The following is a 21122-nucleotide window of genomic DNA, read 5'->3' on the forward strand; positions in this document are numbered from 1 at the left end:
AAGTCTAATAAATTATTATTATTATTATTATTATTATTATTATTATTATTATTATCATCATCATCATCATCATCATCATCATCATCATCATCTGCGGAGTCTGCAGAGAGGGGCGGCATATAAATCCAATAAATCTAATCTAATCTATTATTATTATTATTATTATTATTATTATTATTATTATTATTATTATTAATCTCACCTCAGACAGAGGGCCAAGGACAGAAAAGAGCAAAGTGAAGAGTGGTGTAGCTAGTATGGGAGATTTATTTATCTTGCTAGTTTGTTTATCAAATTTATATGGGATTAAAAAGTAAGTTCACCGTATCGGAAGGTGTCTTTTTTTTTTTAATGCTGAAAGTACACACCTGTGAGTTCATTCTCTGCCTGGACTGACAGAGACCTAGATTGGCAAAGGAGGAAGAAGGGGGGGGGGGAAAAAGAGAACTTTATATGTGATGCATATGCATCATTCTAACACTGCCTGTCTCCATCCCACAGCATTTACAGGGAAAGCGAGAACGGGCGTTAAAAGGTTTTGATTCTGCTAAGTAAGAATTTGCTAAAGATTCCTTGAAGAAATGACGGGCGGGCGCCTGCGTCTCCGAAGTGTGTTTGTGCAAAAACTCCTTTACCTTCAGGGGTGGAGGCATACAAACATACTTATTTATTTATTTATTTTATTTATTACTTAGATTTGTATGCCGCCCCTCTCCGAATACCCTACCTTTACAACTCCACGCGCTGCTCTCCTTGAGAAAAACAACGTTGCATTTCCGATTGGCAGAATTAAAAAGATGTATTTTTACCTGTATTTGGCCCTTGCCAACACTGTGAAATACAGGGGAGGAGTTTGAGCCTTTAACTAGAATAGAATAGAATAGAATAGAATAGAATAGAATTCTGTATTGGCCAAGTGTGATTGGACACACAAGGAATTTGTCTTTGGTGCAGATGCTCTCAGTGTACATAAAATAAAATGATACATTTGTCAAGAATTATTATTATTATTATTATTATTATTATTATTATTATTATTATTATTATTATTATTATTTATTGGATTTGTATGCCGCCCCTCTCCGTGGACTCGTCATGTCATACAACACTTAACTAAGGATCAAACTAAGCATTGATTTCCTCTTTGTGTCTATGTCTATAAGAGTGTGTGTTTTGTGTTCATGATTATGTGCTGTGCTTGGCCAGACCACATCTGTAAGGGGCGTGCATAAGTGCACTATTGTGCCTACCGTTCCTGTCCTCCTGTCCTATTATCCTTTTTTATCACTTTATACTTTGTTATGTTATTTTATTTATTTTATTTATGTATTTCTCAAACAATTATAGGACGGTAATTTATACACTGTTCAAAAAAATAAATAAAGGGAATACTTAAAGAACACAATATAACTCTAAGTAGACTTCTGTGAAATCGAACTGTCCACTTAGGAAGCAACACTAATCGACAACCAATTTCGCATGCTGTTGTGCACATTCAGCTTCGTACAGAACAAAGGATTCAATGAGAATATTTCATTCATTCAGATCTAGGATGTGTTCCTTGAGTGTTCCCTTTATTTTTTTTGAGCAGTATACAAATAATGCATTAGGTAAGTAATGATAAAAAGTAATGGTAGAAGACAATAGAACAGTAGGCACAATGATACACTTATGCACACACCCCCTTGCAGACCACTTAGAAAGGGGGAGAGGTCAATTGTAGATAGTCTAAGGTTAAAGGTTTTGGGGTTAGGAGTAGAAACCACAGATACAAATTATATAGTTTATTAATATAACTATATTATACTGCTCAAAAAAATAAATAAAGGGAACACTTAAAAATACAGTACAGGTATATGGAACTCCAAGCAAATCAGACTTTTGTGAAACAAACTATCTGCTAAGGAAACAACACCGATTGACAGCCAATTTCACGTGCTGTTGTGCAAATGGAATAGTCGTGGAAATGAAATATTCAACAACAAAATAATTCCCTCAACACTGTTAAACTTTTTACTAAGTCTTCACTTCTATTTCTGCTAGTTTTTTTCTCATTGTTGCTATCATCTTTTTCCTCCCACTTAGGACTGTATGACTGTAACTTGTTGCTTGTATCCTAAGATTTTTATTAATATTGATTGTTTCTTCATTGCTTATTTGACCCCTATGACAATCATTAAGTGCTGTACCACATGATTCCTGACAAATGTATCTTCTTCTTTTATGTACACTAAGAGCATATACACCAAAGACAAATTCCTTGTGTGTCCAATCACACTTGGCCAATAAAGAATTCTATTCTATTCTATTCTATTCCATTTTCTATTCCATTTTCTATTCTATTCTATTCTATTCCTCCATTCTATTCCATTCCATTCTATTCAACAAGAATATTTCATTCGTTCAGATCTAGGATATGTTATTTGAGTGTTCCCTTTATTTATTTATTTTTGAGCAGTATATATTATACAAACTATAACTCTATTTATTTGTTTGTTTATTTATTGATTGATTGATTGATTGATTGATTGATTGATTGATTGATTGATTGGATTTGTATGCCGCCCCTCTCCGAAGCCTCGGGCGGCTCACAACAAGTGGAACAAATCATAAATAATCTGACAAAATTTAAAATATTTGAAGATATCTATACCTGTTTGACAAATATAATAAATGAATGAATGAATGAGTGAGTGAATGAATAATTGCATAAATAAACAAATGAATAAACAAACAAACAAATAAAAAATTAAAAATTAAAATATTTTTTGGGGGAAAGTGGGTGGGAGGGGTGAAAAGCAGAGGGGGAGGGCCTTGATTTATTTATTGGCCTTGGGGGAAATTCGGAACTTGGTGATTTTTTTGGGGGGGTGTCCAAAGTGAAGTTCTCCATTGGTCCTGTGATCTTTGATTCTGCAGGGGGTGGCGGATCCCAGAATTGTGGTGGGGTTGGAGAAGGGGAGGGAAGGGAGACTGGGAAAGAACCCCCCTCTCTCTCTCCACTCCCCCCCCAGCCACCCCCGGCCCGCCTCCATCCCCTCCTCTGCCTCCCCCCCCCCACAAGCGCCCCCCCCCAGCGGCCACTTGGGCGAAAGACGGTACCCAGAGCGACTTTGCGGGCAGGCAGAGCGCAGCCATGTGGCGCTGTTGTGGGGGGAGCTAACCGCGCACCGTCGCCTTCCCCAGCTAAAAGGAGCGCTGCCCCTTTAAGAGACCGGTCAAGGAGTTTGGAGCTTCGAGGCAGCGGGCGGGCGGGCGGGCGGCGGAGCGAGCGAGCGAGCGAGAGAGAAGAGGAAGAAACCCACCGGGTCTTTAGGAGCTTTGGATCCACACTTGACAGGTTCAGTCGGAGGCGATCGCAGGAGGCTGCCGGGCGTCCAGAGGAGAGGGGAGGGGAGAGAAGGGGAAAAGGCGATCCGTTCTCTCTCGCTCTCTTTTTTTCCTCCTCCTCCTCTTCCTTTTTTTTTCTCCAATTCCAGCATGCTAACTGACCCTGATTTACCTCCGGAGTTTGAAAGGTGAGCTACCGCGTGCTTTCTTTCTTTCTTTCTTTCTTTCTTTCTTTCTTTCTTTCTTTCTTTCTTTCTTTCTTTCTTTCTCTCTCTCTCTCTCTCTCTCTCTCTTTCCTTCCCTCCTCCTTTATCCTTTATGCTTCTTCCTTCCTTAATCTCTTTTCTTCCTTCCTTCTTTCTTTTTTCTTCCTTCCTTCTTTCTTTTTTCTTCCTTCCTTCCTTCCCTCTCGCCTTCCTTCTTTCCTTCCTGCCTTCCTCCTTTATCCCTCATTCCTTCCTTTCCTTCCTTCATCCTTTTTCTTTCTTCGTTCCTTCCCTCCCTCCCTCCTTTATCCTTCCTTCCTTCTTTCCTTCATCCCTTTTCTTCTTCCTTCCTTCCCTCCCTCCTTTATCCTTCCCTCCTTCCTTCCCTCCTTCCTTCCTTCCTTCCTTCCTTCCTCTTCCTTTTCTTTTTCTTTTCGTCCGCTCTCCGCGGTCGCTTCCTCGCCCCGGGCCAGGACGCGGATGGAAAAGCGGCGCGCGGACGGGGAGAGGTGGTGTTGGTGCTGAGGGGCGGCGGTGGGGGGGTTGTTCCCCAAACTTTCCCTCCGGGCGAAAGGCAGGAGCGCCTGGAAGACACAAACGCGCAAACGGCCGCGGTAGCGCTCGGGGTGCGCGTCTTCTGCAACCCCTCCTCCTCCTCCTCTTCTTCTTCCCTTCCCAGCATGCACCCACCGGCGCCCAGCGCTCCCGGTCTGCTTCAAGCAGCTGGTTCTTTCTGCATCGCTCCCCCCCTCTACTCCGCGCCCCGGTTTTTTTAAAACTCGGCGGAAAGTGATGGTCTGCAAAGGTCCCGAAAGCGACTTTGGGCTTTTGAGATGCGGACGGGACAGCTGCCTCCCCCCCCCCAATTGCAATGCAAACCAGTTTCTCTGATGTGTGTGTTTTGTGTGTTCGTGTGTGTGTCTCCTTGGTCCAACCCCAGCCTGCCGGCTTTCTCTATCTGCCCCCCCCACACACACCTTCCTTCTGAATCCACCGCCTGCTGGTGCTGTGGGTCTTGGGAGAAATTGGGTCTTCTTTGGGGGGGGGAAGAGATCCCCCCCCTTTCTCCCGGCGAGCGGGGTTGCAAGCGCTTCCTGGGATTGAATGGGGAGGAAAATGGAGCGGAGCCTGGAAACTTTTCTTTATCTATTTATCTATCTATCTATCTATCTATCTATCTATCTATCTATCTATCTATCTATCTATCTATCTATCTATCTATCTACTATCATCTCTCTCTCTTTCCCCTTCCTTCCTTCCTTCCTTTCTTCTTTCCTTCTTTCCTTCCTCCCTCCCTTCTTTCTTTCTTTCATTCGTCAAGTACGGACTGGTGGTATACAAAGATATACTGTAACAATATTGATATGCATGATGCTTGGAGCTTTTCAGCGGGTCGGGGGTGGGGGTAGCGAGAGGAGGAGGAGGATAAGAACCCCAGTTTGAGATGAACCCAGAGTTTTGGTAGTTGTGTGTGTGTTTGTGTATGTGCTTTTTTGGGATGCAGTAGTTGCTGTTGCTGAGGTTGGATTTAGAGGCGCGGCGATGTGGAGGCAACTTTGCAGAAGTTCTTGCGCGGGATGAAGAGCAGCCGCCGTAATAATACCTGGCGTTATTAAAAGGAGATACGTACATCTTTAAGGGTATGGCTAGATGATGAGAGCAGAATAGCTTGGAATAGATCTATACTAGTCTCCCTTTTCATTAACAGCAAAAATATGTTTTACGCACACACACACACAAATACACATGTGTATCTGTATCTAGATCTAAATCTACATCAATATCTGTCTGTCCGTCCGTCCGTCCGTCCATCCATCCATCCATCCACCTATCCAATCTTCCTTTGGAGGTGTAGTTTTGTCTCCCGTTCCCCCCCCCCCCTCTAATTTATGGTTTATTTGGGTTAGCATCTGTTTCCTTAACTCTCTTCCATCGAAGGACACACTTTGCCAGAGTTGAACCTTTCCTGCAGACTTGTCTATTTCCACCCACAAATCTCGACTTTTGGGGCAAGGAGGAGGAGGGCTGGAAGAGGTGTTTTTTCCAATCCTGTTGGCCGGTTCCTTGGGATGAATAGGGGTTGTCCCTTCCTACCTACCTACACTGTCCCCTTTCCTCTCCTCCCCCCTCCTCTGTGAAGAGCGAGAGAAAGTTAAGGTCTTGGAAGTAGGGAGTGAGAGAGATAAAGAAAGAGGAAGGGAGGAAGGAAGGAGAGAGAAAGGAAGAGGGAAGGAGTGAAGGAAAGAAGGAGTGAAGGAAAGAAGAAGGAAGGAAAGAAAGAAGGAAGGAAGGAAGGAAAGAAAAAGGAAGGAAAGAAGGAAGGAAGGAAGGAAAGAAGGTAAGAAAGAAAGAAAGAAAGAAAGAAAAAGCCAAATCTATCCCCTCTCTCCCCTCACACCAAAGTTTCATGTAAACTACCTTCTGCATAAACATTTGGTTGCAATGGAGCCTGTAGTGCAAGCTTAGGTGATAGACCAGCTGGTGAAAAATATGGGAAGTCAAGCTGTTCATTGCTGAAGTGGGTGAATGCGATAGTAAAAGGCAGAGAGGTGGGGAGGAGATCTTAAGAAAGGAGATAAAGTGCAAAGAACCCTCCTCGATAAATAAAAAATGCAATAACCAGGGATCTGAAATATATGCAGATTCAGCTATTACTCTAATCACCCTTGGCCAATAAAGAATTCTATTCTATTCCATTCCATTCTATTCTATTCCATTCTATTCTATTTCTGAATTTGTGGGGGGAGAGACAGAGGGAAAAAAAAGAAATAAGTTCTCAAGCTGACTCAGAAAGCTCCTTGGACCGGAGCTTCTGAGCTCCTTCCAAGGTTTTATTTGATTCAATTAATCCCTCTCCTTTGTTGAAAATCTCTGACATTTACAGCTCCCTCCTCTTAATATTGTGATGGGAACACACTTGGAAGAGCTGAAGTGTTGTTGGGTGTTTTTTTTCCCCCTTAATATTCCCTAAATTAACCTGCGGATAATCATTTTCTTCCTAACAAGACCGGGAGAGGTATTTAGCCAGCTCTGTCCAATAATGCATAAGGAGAGACTGGCCCAGGAGCAAACTCAGGGTGTGTGTGTGTGTGCTTTAACTTTTTGTACAAGTTTAATAGGTGAGGCAGATAAGAGTGTAAAAGGCATTCCCCACTTCCAAGCACTGTGGGTGTACTTTCTGTTTCAAACAACAAGGTTTCTTGTTAATTTGGAAGCAAAAGCCTTCAGCATAGAAAAAAATAAATAAATTGGTGTTTCTCTCTTTCTATAAACCGAGGTGTGCATTTAGAAGTTGTACTTTATTAATGCTCAAGAATGGCTGGTTGGAATAATCTGTGTTAGCTAGTTTTCACAAGTCTATCCAGCTATGTTGATAGCAATATTATTTTAAAAAAGAAAGAAAAGAAACCTTGTTGCCTAATTCTTTTTTTTTTAATTTACCATTTTCCAACTGTGGTTTAAGCTAGTAATCCAAACCAATATCTCTGTTAATCATTACCACTTGTTTACATTTCTCTGTTTGACTGTAGTTGCATACACATGGTAAAGTGTATAGGACAGGTTGTGGATTTTATTTACTGCAGAATTTGTACAATTTGCAAGGGGGGGGGACCTAACCCTCCTCACATTTTCTCCAGCCTGGTTCACTCCAGTTCTTAATGGTTTTTTTTTTTTTTAAATGCATTTTGTTAAATTAGTGTTTTCACCTGCCAGACTAAGCTATAGCTTGCTAATTGCTTTAAGGTCCATTTTACATACATTCATACATACATACATGAAGCTATAAGGGGTAAAATGTATAATTAAAGGAGGGTTTTGTTTCGGTGTCATTTATCAAATCATCTACTGTACCTTTTGTAGGAAGAAATTTGTTTCTTTCATTTTTCTTCTGTTTGGATAGAATTTTAAAACTCTTAGAACTTAACTTTAACTTTGGGAAGAAAGTCCATGGTTTTCTTAGGAAGGGGCCTTATTCAGGGTGGTTTTTGGTTTTTTTGTTTTAAAGATTTTAGTACTGTTTTGGTTCCCATGACTTTCTTTTAACTTTGATCACAGAGAAGCTTGGGAAGGAAAATTATGTTAGAGCATCCGGTGAAAAAAAATGAAGCAGAAATATGGAGCAATATTTACAATAACCTTATTCAGTTTTGTGAATTTCTGTGTCCAACTGATTGATTTAAAAACTGGGATAGGTTAACAGTTTTAGGCAAACTGATAATCACAACATGTGCCAGTATAATTCTACCAAAAGGTTAGGAGATGCTTCACGCAGCCCAAACTACATATACAGACTTTGAAATTGCAACACATTGAAAGCTTTTAACTGGATCAAGCATCCTATTTCTCTGATAGATATAACCGTCATATTTCACGCTAGATACTTTTTTAAAAGGCAGCCATTCTAAATACAGTTAAAATGTCTAATTAAATTAGACTAATTAAAATTCTTAATTCTATGTAAAATGCATGGTGCTTCCTAATTTCCTTTTGTGTGTTTGTGTGTGTGTGTAAATAAGATGGTGGCCTGTAGCAGTTTAATGTGGACAAGTCCAAGTAGTAAAGTTTTGATTTCTGTAAGCAGTCCATAGAGAGAATCTGTAACAGCATTCTCACAATCTAGAATTTATAAGAATGATCGTGAGTTGAAAAATGCCTGTCGTGAACTTTAAAACTCTTCATAAATTCTTGAATATTGAAATAAGAAAATGGGAAAGGGAATACTTAATATTCCTGAGTATGGGCGATGTTAAAACCATGAGCTACCCAGGGCCCATATATTTATGCATGAATTAGTGCAACTTTATGGCAAAAGGTGGATTCTCCTCTACTAAAGATTAGAGAACTGGAAGAGTGGAAAAATATTTTTGGGAGAAATAAAACTAACATTTTGATTGACTTGCTCTAAAAAAAATGATGAAAACTAATTTAAGGAACACCTGACAAAGTTTAAGATTTTTTTTCTTTTTTCTGTTTTTTTTTTTTTTAAAGATCTTAATTGTGGCATTTTGGAAACAGTATTCCAAAGCATATTCTTTTATATCTTGGTCTCCCATTACATTCAACACCAACAGGAAATATAGGGAAGTAGGCATTTAGCGATGCAAAGAATGTTCTGAAAGAATGGTGCTCAATCTAATGCTCCCTAAATTCACAAAATTCATCATCCCAAACAGCAGGGAAATAATACCCTAACCGATGTTATGGCCATCACTATAGAGAAAGTTGTACGGAAGGTTTTCCTTTAAAAGACAAAACTTCATATTATCAACACATTATTATTATTATTATTATTATTATTATTATTATTATTATTATTATTATCATCATCATTATCCTCATCCTCATCCTCATTATTACAATCATCCTCATATTATTGTTATTGTTGTTGTTGTTGTTATTATTATTATTATTATTATTATTATTGTTGTTGTTGTTGTTGTTAGACGCACACCTAATGTGTGTATGTTTAGACAGATTCCTACCTATTTTTATAGATAGGAATAGGTAGATGTTGTTGAATGATGGTGTTAAAAGTATCCTGGCAGGATGTGAACTGTCCCAGGTATCAGATATTTTGCAATGGACTAATTGTAATTGTGACAATTATTATTAATTTTAGACCAAAGCATTGAAGTATATAAAATACTGGGAATATCTGCAAACTTCCATGATGGGTGAACTAGCATTTGTCTTGTTTGATGTGAAGAGGGAGTAATGTTTTTACCTCCAGTCTGTTTGCCACTTTCTTCGGAAATGATTTTACCACGCTTGGTTTTTAGGATCTCTAGGATGTAAAATTAAGATTGAGGATGCTTCTTTGAAGCCCATCCTAAGATTTCGGTAAACTTGTCCATTGAGGGGGAATAAGGAAAAAAGCTGAGCTGGAGTTAACTGAAGAGGATGAACTGAGAAACAATTCCTTTAGTGGAACAAACCTTTTAGTGTTCATTGTCAAATGTCAAACCAAGTTGTCCTTGGTCTTCAAAGAGTTACTGGGAGAAGGAGAAAGAGAGGGGTGGGCAATCTCTCCTTTAGTTTAAAAGCCATCGGTCTTTAAAACGTTGTGCAAAGTACGATTGGTACTTTAAGGGAGGGAGGAAGCGTGACACACACACACACACACACGCTTCTGTGGTCCATTGCATAAGCAAAACATAGGAATTGAAGCATCCTGGAGGAAAACTAAAAAGATGTCCAATGTCGGTTCCTTGTTCTAAATGTCCTCCCTTGTTGCTTCAACCTGGGTGCTTTATTTGATAGGAATCGGATAAGGTTTCCTTGGTTTCCTTATGGAATGGATAAGTTGCTTTCCATCACGATGTGTTTATTTAGATGTAAAGGGTGCATATGGAGAAATACACTGAAATAGAAATACACTGAGAAATGGTAGCTGGAGGGGAAGGAGTTTAGCACCTCTCTCTCTCTCTCTCTCTCTCTCTCTCTCTCACACACACACACACACACACTTACACACTACTGATTTTGGGGGCATGTGAGGTGTTAACATGCGGTAAGTCTTACAGACATTTACTGGTTCTTGACATCTTCCTCCAATTTTTAGAGTGGTAAATTCAGCATCCTTTCTAAAGCTCCAAAAAAGGGGTGGGGGCAATCCCCCAAATTTAGTTCATGCCGAAACACTGTCATTTTGTTCAAAAAACGACATCGTCCAAACGACTCCAAAAGCCTTCGCTGAAGGTTTTTCTTTCCAGCAGGAGATCTGGCATGCCAAAATATGTTTTCTGTAGATTCGCTTTCCCCCCGGTGCTGTTACTGCAGACTGCTCGAGACTGTTTTCCATCCAAAGTGAATAAAAGTAAGCTTGATTCTCCTTGCAGAATTCGCTTAGACCTCCTCCTCCTCTCTTCTTTCTCTAAATTTGCACCTCCGTTAAATATTTTATAAACGGCGTCCTTTTCCTAACACTTGGGATTGATAGATTTAGGCCAGCCGGGGAAAGGAGAACGCTTGGAAAACTTAACTTTTTGTATTATTTAAAACAGCCAGGACTGCATCAGAGTGGTGCTGATGTCAAAATAGGCAAGGCCGCCTTTCTGTGTGGGTCCATTGTTTGTGTGTCTGTCGGCTGAAACAACTCGTTCTTAAAGGCACTGAAATCCCTTCAGGGCTCAATTAGATGTTCAGGATTGGTTTGCAAGGCTCTTATCTTGAGGATCGCTTTCAGTCTGAGATGGTCCCGCAATGCCTAGAGCTAATCCACCACTAGGGGGTGTTGTTTGAGACCCGAAAAGATAGGACCACACATCCTTACAAATCACTCTCTCACTGGGTTGCCTAATCTTTGCCAGGTTGATGGCGCGTCCAAACAGCACATGTTGTAAATGTGGCGGAGTCGTTTGTCGCGCAATAAATCTAGATGAGAGAAGAGTTACAATTGGGCAGTTTGGCTTTTTTTTGTGTGTGTGTGATTTGTTGTGCTTGGATTGAAAAAAATTAAAGTCCCATGGTGGCATTTTTGTGGCATCTCAAGACCTTAAAATGTATCGCATTTTAACCCTTAAGAAAATGAAACAAAGTGGTCTTCGTCCAAAATCTGCTAAGATTGGGTTGTAAAACATCTGGGCCGTTTTTTGTCTATCTTGCTTTGTTTACCATATCTTTCTAATTTCTGGCCTAATTTTGTATCCTATTTCAGCTACTTTTTTAATGGAATTTTGTATTATATTTTCTGTCTTCAGTTTCTTATACATTTGTTTATATACAAATATTTTGCATTATATAAAATATTAATATTTTTATATAATGCAAAAGGTCTGCAAGATATATGTAACCAGTGTTCCCTCTAATTTTTTGGGGGGGTGGGCGGAAAAGTATAGTGTCTGAGTGGCAGTCCCTTCGGGAGGCACAGAAATAATAAATAAACAAACAAACAAACAAATAAATAAAAAACCCACCCTGTTTTGCATCAGAGAATTTCAAAATAAAGTACTGTACTGTGTGTCTATAACAGTGAGCTCATAATAGGGCAACTCTATCAATATCAAAATGCCACTTAAATAGTTGAGCTAGTTTCAAACTAGATTTTGATTTTTTTCCCTCTCTTCCTTACTCCCATTCTTTTTCTTTCTCTTTTCCTTCCTCTCTTTTTTCTATCTGTTTCTCTCTCTTCCTCTCTTCCTCTCTCTCTCCTCCCCTCTCACTCTTTCCCTCTTGGCTTCTGGGCAGGTTTGGAAAACTCTGAGTTGATGATGATTTTTAAGTGAGCGATTGCTCACTGCTCAGCTTAGAGGGAACTATGTATGTAACATGTTTTTAATGAAAAGGAGGGAAAGATTTATGGGATTAACTTCCTTATAAAAATCAATGAGACATACATTGAATACATAAATGCCACTATGACTTTAGAATAGAATAGAATAGAATAGAATAGAATTATTTATTGGCCAAGTGTGATTGGACACACAAGGAATTTGTCTTGGTGCATATGCTCTTAGTGTACATAAAGGGGAAAAAAGATACATATATTTATACATATATCTATATCTTTATGTGGTTGTCAACTATTAGAATATAATGCTTAATGATTTTTTTCTTTTTTAAGTGAAACTGGAATTAATTATTAGTTCATGCACGGGATGTGGGATATTCCTGGCTACTCCAGAGCATTCTATCAGTTGGAGTGGGTGAGCACAATTAATGTCGAATGTGCAGCTACATTAGCAAAGGCTAGTAATTTTACACCTTGGAAAGAAGCAATGTGTCCAAACACATGTGCAATTGACAGAGAAAGATTTTTGGCATCCCAGTCTTAACACCTGTATGATGGCAAGTGGCAGCGTGTGCTGATAACAGTAATTGTGGCACCATCTATAAAGTAAAATGGAACTAGCCAATCTGGCTTTTTAAAAAACCTGTTGCAAACCCATTATTCACAAAATCATTAATTCAAGGAAAATATAAGTTGCATTTTTAGAACCAAGTGACCAACAGTGCATGAACTAATAATTAATTCCAGTTTCACTTTTAAAAAATCTTTAAGTGTTATACGTATTTCAATAGTTGACAACCATATAAAGAGATAGTGGCATTTATCTATTCGATGTATGTCTCGTTGATTTCGATAAGAAAGTTAAGCATATAAATCTTTCCCTCCTTTTCATTAAAAAATATGTTACATACATCTGACAAATCTTTTGCATTATATAAAATATTAATATTTTATATCATGGAAAAGGTTTGTATGTAAACAAATGTATCCGAAAACTGAAGATTGAAAATGTAATAAGAAATTCCATAGCTGAAATAGGATAAAAAGTAGGGCAGAAATTAGAAAGATATGGTGGAAAATTGAAATAAGTCACAAATGTATCGAAAATATTTAAATCAAATGACAAATACATGAAAAATGTGTAGCCCGATCTTGGCTATAACTTAAATAGGAACTGTGCTTCCTATTCATGCATGTTTGTAGGCTTTGTAATGTCTTTTTGTATTTTTTTTAAAAAAAGAATATATAAAAAAGAATAGGTTGTATTCACTAAAGTCTTATTTGAACAGTTATGCTGCCCTAAAATTCCTTTCTGGGACAATTTGACATATTGATTCTAAGTTGTGCAATAGCGTTATGCAAAGCCTCTGTATCCACAGATAACAACTTTCTTTCCCCTAATATAATAACACCACTCCATACTATTGTAATGGTGTGAAATTTGCCCTTGATTCTCAATAACAATGCAGTGCTAGTTCTTGTATTTCATCCATTTGTGAAAGACATGGAGCTCTTTCAGAAGGCCAGGCTCATTTTATTGGAACTTTTAATTATATTTAAAAAACCACATATTCTGGAAGTTATCTGTTGTTAACATTTGTTTATTATAATGAATAATTCAGAATCCTTTGGGTTTTCGATGTTCCATATTGCTTATAATATGTCAATGTCAAATCTCTATGTAGTCACTATTCTTTTCTTAAAAAGGTTTTTTTACATTTTCAAACTTATGAGATATATGAGGCTTTAAAGGTGTTTATATCCACATATAGTGTATAGTTGCAATGCTTCTCTATATATAGTGAATATACTTTTGTTAAACAAATAACTGGGATGGACTTTCTAAGTTGCCGTCAAATGCTGCATACATTGTTTAAAAATACAGCCTTCCGTTCTCCTCTTTATAAATTCTGTCTTTTAAAAGAAATCCCTTTAGTTCTGAAATCCTGCAAATTCTCCTGAACCTTATAGTGTCTGTCAACGTTCAGGAAATGTTTATTTTATTTGGGTGGATAAAGCTCCGTTTATGCCTCTCAATGATTAATACGCATGAGGAATAGATGTTATTCAAAACCAATCTATTCCATGGCTTTTGAATGGGAGTTGTGTTCAAGTTATGCTTTTTTCTAGATTCATTAGGCAGTTTTTGGTTAAGTAACTTTTTTTTTGACACAGTAAACATGCACAAATATACAAATGATGTGCAGATCTGACCCAGTTTGGAAGAATATCATACATATACCTAAAGTTCTGTTCCAGTTTCATATTAATGTGTGTGTGGTTTTTTAAAGCCTCTTTAAATATGCTTTTTAATAGGCGACACTTGGGATGCTTAAAATGCTCAAAAATGCATTGCAGCGTCGAAACTACGAATCCAGCAAATTGTTAAGTTTCAACCAATACATTATTTTACTTTTTTATCCTTAGAATCTCTCGTTCAACTATCTCCCTCTCTTCTAAGCCAGGGTGTATATATGTATATACTGCTCAAAAAAAATAAAGGGAGCACTCAACTAACACATCCTAGATCTGAATGAATGAAATATTCTCATTGAATACTTTGTTCTGTCCCAAGTTGAATGTGCACAACAGCCTGTGAAATTGATTGTCAATCAGTGTTGTTTCCTAAATGGACAGTTTGACTTCACAGAAGTTTGATTTACTTGGAGTTACATAGAAACATAGAAGACTGACGGCAGAAAAAGACCTCCTGGTCCATCTAGTCTGCCCTTATACTATTTCCTGAATTTTATCTTAGAATGGATATATGTTTATCCGAGGCATGTTTAAATTCAGTTACTGTGGATTTACCAACCACATCTGCTGGAAGTTGATTCCAAGCATCTACTACTCTTTCAGTAAAATAATATTTTCTCACGTTGCTTCTGATATTGTGTTGTTTAAGTGTTCCCTTTATTTATTTGGTTTTTTTTAGCAGTGTATACTTTTTAAGGGTCATATTCTGTGTAATTGATGAAGTGAAGTGTTTTTTTGTGAAATCTTATGGTATAATGAACGGCTTAGCCTTTCCGCTTATGCTGAGACTAATGTGTGTTTCCACTTGCTATCATTTCATGGGGCAATTTGCCGTGTGTCAGTTCCTCTGTCATTCTTGCACGATGCTTATATGGTTCTTCTGTCACCAGATGTGGTGATGGCCAATCGCTTAGACTGCTCTAAAACAGAGGAGTCAGACATCTCTTGTGCTTCTTTGCCACAAGATCAAACATAGGTCTCCAAAGACGCATCTGATGTTGCCATTCATTGCCTCTTTTGATGATCTGGGTAGCTGCCGTTCATAAGGAATGCTGGCCTAGATCCTACCTCTGTTTGATCACAAAGGGCCACCAGGATTGATACAGATGGTGCACAATATCGTGTGCTAGAGAATCTTGCAGACACGGGAGCTGATGGAAATTCCAAGCTGTTGATTTCAGTGGGAAGAGATCCAAGCATTTTGATATAGTACTTAAATACCGGCAGTATTTTCCAGACTGCCGGATCATTATCTTTTAAGAGTATCGTATTGGCAGTTCTGCGTTAGCAAAAACTTCAGAAGAGAAGGATTTAGGGGTAGTGATCTCTGACAGTCTCAAAATGGGTAAACAGTGCAGTCAGGCGATAGGGAAAGCAAGTAGGATGCTTGGCTGCATAGCTAGAGGTATAACAAGCAGGAAGAGGGAGATTGTGATCCCGCTATATAGAGTGCTGGTGAGACCACATTTGGAATACTGTGTTCAGTTCTGGAGACCTTTCACCTACAAAAGGATATTGACAAAATTGAACGGGTCCAAAGACGGGCCACAAGAATGGTGGAAGGTCTTAAGCATAAAACGTATCAGGAAAGACTTCATGAACTCAATCTGTATAGTCTGGAAGACAGAAGGAAAAGGGGGGACATGATCAAAACATTTAAATATGTTAAAGGGTTAAATAAATAAGGTTCAGGAAGGAAGTGTTTTTAATAGGAAAGTGAACACAAGAACAAGGGGACACAATCTGAAGTTAGTTGGGGGAAAGATCAAAAGCAACATGAGAAAATATTATTTCACTGAAAGAGTAGTAGATCCTTGGAACAAACTTCCAGCAGACGTGGTAGATAAATCCACAGTAACTGAATTTAAACATGCCTGGGATAAACATATATCCATCCTAAGATAAAATACAGAAAATAGTATAAGGGCAGACTAGATGGACCATGAGGTCTTTTTCTGCCGTCAGACTTCTATGTTTCTATGTTTCTAATTGAGATGATCACTAAGATCCCCCCCCCTTTTGTAACACCAAAGTGTGAGATTTTGAGCAAACTTTGCCTCCGACTTTAATTAGAGTTTAATTTGAGCCAATTAAGTAGTATTAATATGATTACTCCCCACCTGTTTTGTATTTCTCCTCTTCAGATTTTTTTTTTTAAATAATACAACATAGAACTAACTGTTGGCTATTCCAAAAATAAGGGGTCCAAATGGACCTCCAGGGACTTAGTTTATACATTTTTGCTATAATCTATTCAGTTGAATTTTAGGCGGGTGAACATGTAGGTAGGGAATAATATAATCATGTTTCATTTTAGCCACTGCAAGCTGTAAAAAGGGCCCCTTTCAGCTCAGCCCATTGAAATTTTGACTTCTTAAATTTTAATACGTTAGGCACACAGCCAGTGAAAAGTTGCTAAATTTATTTCCAAGGAATACTGTGCACAAAATGAATTGTTTGTGCTAAAACACAAAGTAGTGATAGCAAATTTGCTTATTAACGGATTTTGTGCTTTTATTTTATTTTATTTTTTATTTTAATATTCCTTCCTATTTTAAATCATCATTATACCTTAAACAGAAAGGAACAGTATGGTCACAAGAATGGATAGAACTGTCTGTGTTCATTTTTGATACAATTTGAATTATCCTTGTGTTTCCGCCGTAGCCTGGATGCTAAAAATAAATCCAGAAAACAGAATTCGAACTGCATTTATTTGTATATTTTATCATACTCCCAATTTTGGAGAAATATAAACTGAGTTCCATTCTATACAGTAGTTGAAGGCTGGCAGATTAATGAGAATATTGTCTGCTTCGTATTCCACGGTTTGTATTTTTCCTCCAGATGTTTAAAATGTAATTATTAATTTCCTGACCCCAGTTGTGCTTTTTTGAATTGATGGAAGATGTAGTCCTAAATATAGTATATAAAGGAATTATTAGGTGTCAAGCATTTAAGATTCATTCACATTTTCTAATGTTTGACCAGAGGTTTTAAAAAGGCTTTCTGACCTGCCCTGATAAATTTTTAAGTTAACATCAGGAATTTCTTCATAAAACTCTATGTACTATCACGAGACCATATCTATAAAGTTATAGGTTGAAAGTTGGTTAACCTGGAGTTATGTTAGAATATCAAAACAAAATTATTCTGGAGTTTTGACCGTGACTATTACATAGAAACATAGAAGACTGACGGCAGAAAAAGACCTCATGATCCATCTAGTCTGCCCTTATACTATTTTCTGTATTTTATCTTAGGATGGATATATGTTTATCCCAGGCATGTTTAAATTCGGTTACTGTGGATTTATCAACCACGTCTGCTGGAAGTTTGTTCCAAGGATCTACTACTCTTTCAGTAAAATAATATTTTCTCATGTTGCTTTTGATCTTTCCCCCAACTAACTTCAGATTGTGTCCCCTTGTTCTTGTGTTTGCTTTCCTATTAAAAACACTTCCCTCCTGGACCTTATTTAACCCTTTAACATATTTAAATGTTTTGATCATGTCCTCCCTTTTCCTTCTGTCCTCCAGACTATACAGATTGAGTTCATTAAGTCTTTCCTGATACTATTGTTTGATTGACTTCTGCATTCAAAGATGAAAAAAAAATGGTCCTATGTATTATCGACAACAGAATCACATCAACAGTGGCAGCTATTTGAGGTCTTTCTGTGTATCTGTGCTGTATATAGAATATTCAACTGTAGTCGGCGAACAATAGTTGAAATCAGTTACTACAGTACTTGATTTGGATGGCAAGAAACATGCTACTGTACATTTATCTCTTAACTGTTTTCTTTGGTTATTGATTTTATATGTTCAGAACAGTAAGTTGCTCTCCTATTCTATTGTATTCTATTGTATTCTATTCTATTCTATTGGTTCAGAAAGTGAATAAGGACTTAGGGTTGATTCTGTGTGAACTGAAGCAAGGTGTTTAGGTGTCATCTTTTGAACGGGAGGAGATAGTTCCATCTCATAGCTTGATAAACGTGGTGCCTTCCCCTATTGTCATGTCATTCAACAGGGCAAAAGACCAGAGTTAAGTCTGAATCAGTGGCAAGTTATTATAACAGGCTAAGCCAGAATGTGGTTTCAGTACATTATGGTTTAGTACACTATGTGTTTTAATTTGTCAGTTTGGTTTGTCAATATCCCCTGTGAGTTTTCCATGTGATTCTGCAAATCATGGTTCGATAGCCCGGTTTGGCAGGAGATGAATCCCAAAGCTGTCAAATAGGGTTTTCCCTGCATTTTTTGTTTTGCATGAAATTTCCATTGCAGGTGGATATTCTGAACATGGAACTGTACAGCTGCTTTTTGGTCCTATCTTCAAGCTGAAGGTGCTGGCAATCTCACGTATTGTGTTGTGTTGTGAATATACTCAAACAATTTGGCCTCTCCAACAAATCTTGGAGGAAGCCATTGATCCAAATAACTGAAAAGCAATAACGTGGAATATTCTTCTACTCCATAAAAGTATTTAACAAAACCAAAGATAAAGTTTAGTTCTTAACTTGTGTTTTCATTTTCTGTTATTTGTGACCCAGTGGGTAATGTGGTTAATTTATAGAAAGGCTCATGTGTGCAATTTCTATGAACAATCAACAATTTCGCAGCCATCTATGGCTAAGTCTGAATTAGAGACAGGGAAATAAAAGCTCCAGAATTCAGAAGATGGGAAGTTTTTACGCAGCTTCAAAAAACAAGCTGCTAGAAGTTTATTAATTAAGTTTATTATATGTATCTTCTGCCACAACTAATTCAAACTTGTTGGACTATAATTAAGTTTTTTGGGAAATAGAATGTGCTTCTGGATGTTCTATTAGTAAAGAATCCCTTCCTGTTTTCAAATTACACTGCTCAAAAAAAAATAAAGGGAACACTTAAAACAACAGAATATAACTCCAAGTAAATCAAACTTCTGTGAAATCAAACTGTCCACTTAGGAAGCATCACTGATTGACAACCAATTTCACAGGAAATGCAAATGGAATAGTTGTGCAAATGGAATATTTAAAGAGATTCTTTCATTCATTCAGATCTAGGATGTGTTATTTGAGTATTTGGAAAATAATTCATAACTGGCTTACTGAGATTACCAAAGAAGAAACAGAATATACCCCAGAAGGTATGCTATTAGGAATTTGGAGGAGACATTATTCTAAACAAACTTTGCTTCTTATAACACATATAAACACGGCAACAAGAATAGCAATAGCACAAATGTGGAAGAATGATCAGACCCCAACAGAAAATTTAATAATAGATAAAATATATACATGTGTGGAAATGGACGAAATTACTAACTCGATTAAGGGAAATAAAATTAATGAATCAAAACGAACATGGTACAAATGGCATGAATGGATTCAAAAGAGAATATAGAAATAATATAATACGAAGTAACAGTACAACTGAAACAAACAATTGATACCTTGTAAATATCTTTATCCACCATTTAGGAAAAGTAATAAATATTAGATAATAAATGTATAATGTATAATGCACACGACTGAATGTAATAGGTAAAAAAAATCACTGAAACACACTAACAAAAATGGCTTATGATCTGTAAAATGGAACAAATTGTGAGTTGAATTATTTGTAAAAATTTAATAAAGAAATTTTAAAAAAAATAAAAAAAAGAAGTACAAATGACTATTCCCTTTATTTTTTTTGAGCAGTATATTATGTAGGGCTAACGGATCTAAGAGAAGGCTTTTCTTAATGTCTTAAATTTTGAAACCAGCCTCAGTACAGTTTTTCTAAAACTAAGAAGCAGAGGAGACAAACATCAAAACTTTATGTGCAACCACTGGTGAAATTGCCGAGAATTTTGCTATCCAGAAATTTTGGCCAAGTTCCAGACATCATTCTAACCTTTTTCATTTTCAACACACATTAAAAAACCATGCCTGTTCAGTAATTGGCACCTAGATCTGCCTGTGAACGTTTTTTATTTCCAAGAAGCATTAAAACCGAAAGGAATTCAGGGAGAGAAAGAGAGGAAATTCGAACAATTGCTATTTATTGAATTTGTTCATCAATCAGTTGATAGCCTGTGTGACTCATGTACAGTTTTACAAGCTCCTTCCTGTATCTCTGCTCATCGGATCACAGAGATAATTTATATATAACTCTGATTTGGCCCAAACTCTTTCTTTGCTTTTCATTTTCCCCCTCCCTGCTTTGATTTTATTATGTAATTGTAAGTACATTACATAATTGTGTACAGCATTAAATATATGCGAGTGGGAGATGAAATATGCAATAAGGAGGTCAAAGCTTAACTCCTTTCCCATTTATTATGATACTTCTTTGCATAAGTTGGATGCGAATTATTGTGGCAATTATTATAATTGTTGTGAATCTTCACACTTTGAGCTTGGATTTTTTTTAATGCATTTAAAAAAAAATTGGCCTAGATTAATGTTGCTAAGAAGTTATCCGCGGTTAAATTCACAGTAAGTCAAGAATCTGTTTTGTTTATTTAAAAAAAATATATTAAAGAAATATTTATAGCTGGTTATTCCTCCTCCTCGCATCCTTCTTCACCGGGAGCTAATTTATCAACATATGTTTTATCAACTGTCAAATGAGAACATTTTGATCCATGAGGAATTTGGGGAGGGAGGAATTTTCTTGTCTTTTTTTAAGCAGCACAAATTACAGACAGGGAAAGAGAGAGGATTTCATGGCCTCCATGACTAAGAATGACATCTTTTTGCATGTAGTTCTGTGCATTTTATCTTGTATATTGCCTGTTGTCATATTCTCCTTTTTTTAAGTTTCCAAGAACCGCAAATTACACATTTCTCGCTCTCGTCCAATTACAACCTCTAAAGGTCTCGCTCCGGCAGGATGAAATATAATACTTAAATTACTTAAATATGTAAAGTAGGTAGCTTTGGAATGTCATTAATAATGATAGGATCAGCAATATTTACAGCTCCTGATACTCTTTCTGTAAAAAAAAGAAAAAAACCCAGCCTCCTCTGTTGCCAGTTATTCGTACAAGCCCTTTTGATGTCAAAGCAGCCAGGGAACTTGTCTTAATCCGTCTATCGGAGAACGTTACTAAGAACATCT

At 37.3% G+C, this 21122-nt stretch overlaps 1 protein-coding gene across 7 annotated transcripts in view; it reads left to right on the forward strand.

Annotated features, from left to right (window-relative positions):
- Window positions 1-21122, forward strand: part of SOX5 (SRY-box transcription factor 5) — a 623231-nt gene that overhangs the window by 114284 nt on the left and 487825 nt on the right. Inside the window, exon 1 of one of the 7 annotated variants that reach the window (XM_070754343.1) lies at window positions 3223-3518. The exons of 4 other annotated variants lie outside the window; for them this stretch is intronic. In XM_070754343.1, the coding sequence (XP_070610444.1) occupies window positions 3481-3518 (38 nt within the window). In that variant the 5' untranslated portion in view covers window positions 3223-3480. Of the gene's footprint in view, window positions 1-3222; window positions 3519-21122 lie in introns of those variants that run through there. 2 more of the 7 variants (XM_070754348.1, XM_070754350.1) reach the window with 2 other exon arrangements.

This window comes from Erythrolamprus reginae, chromosome 6, assembly GCF_031021105.1.
Source record: "Erythrolamprus reginae isolate rEryReg1 chromosome 6, rEryReg1.hap1, whole genome shotgun sequence".
NCBI classification, from domain to species: Eukaryota; Metazoa; Chordata; class Lepidosauria; order Squamata; family Dipsadidae; genus Erythrolamprus; species Erythrolamprus reginae.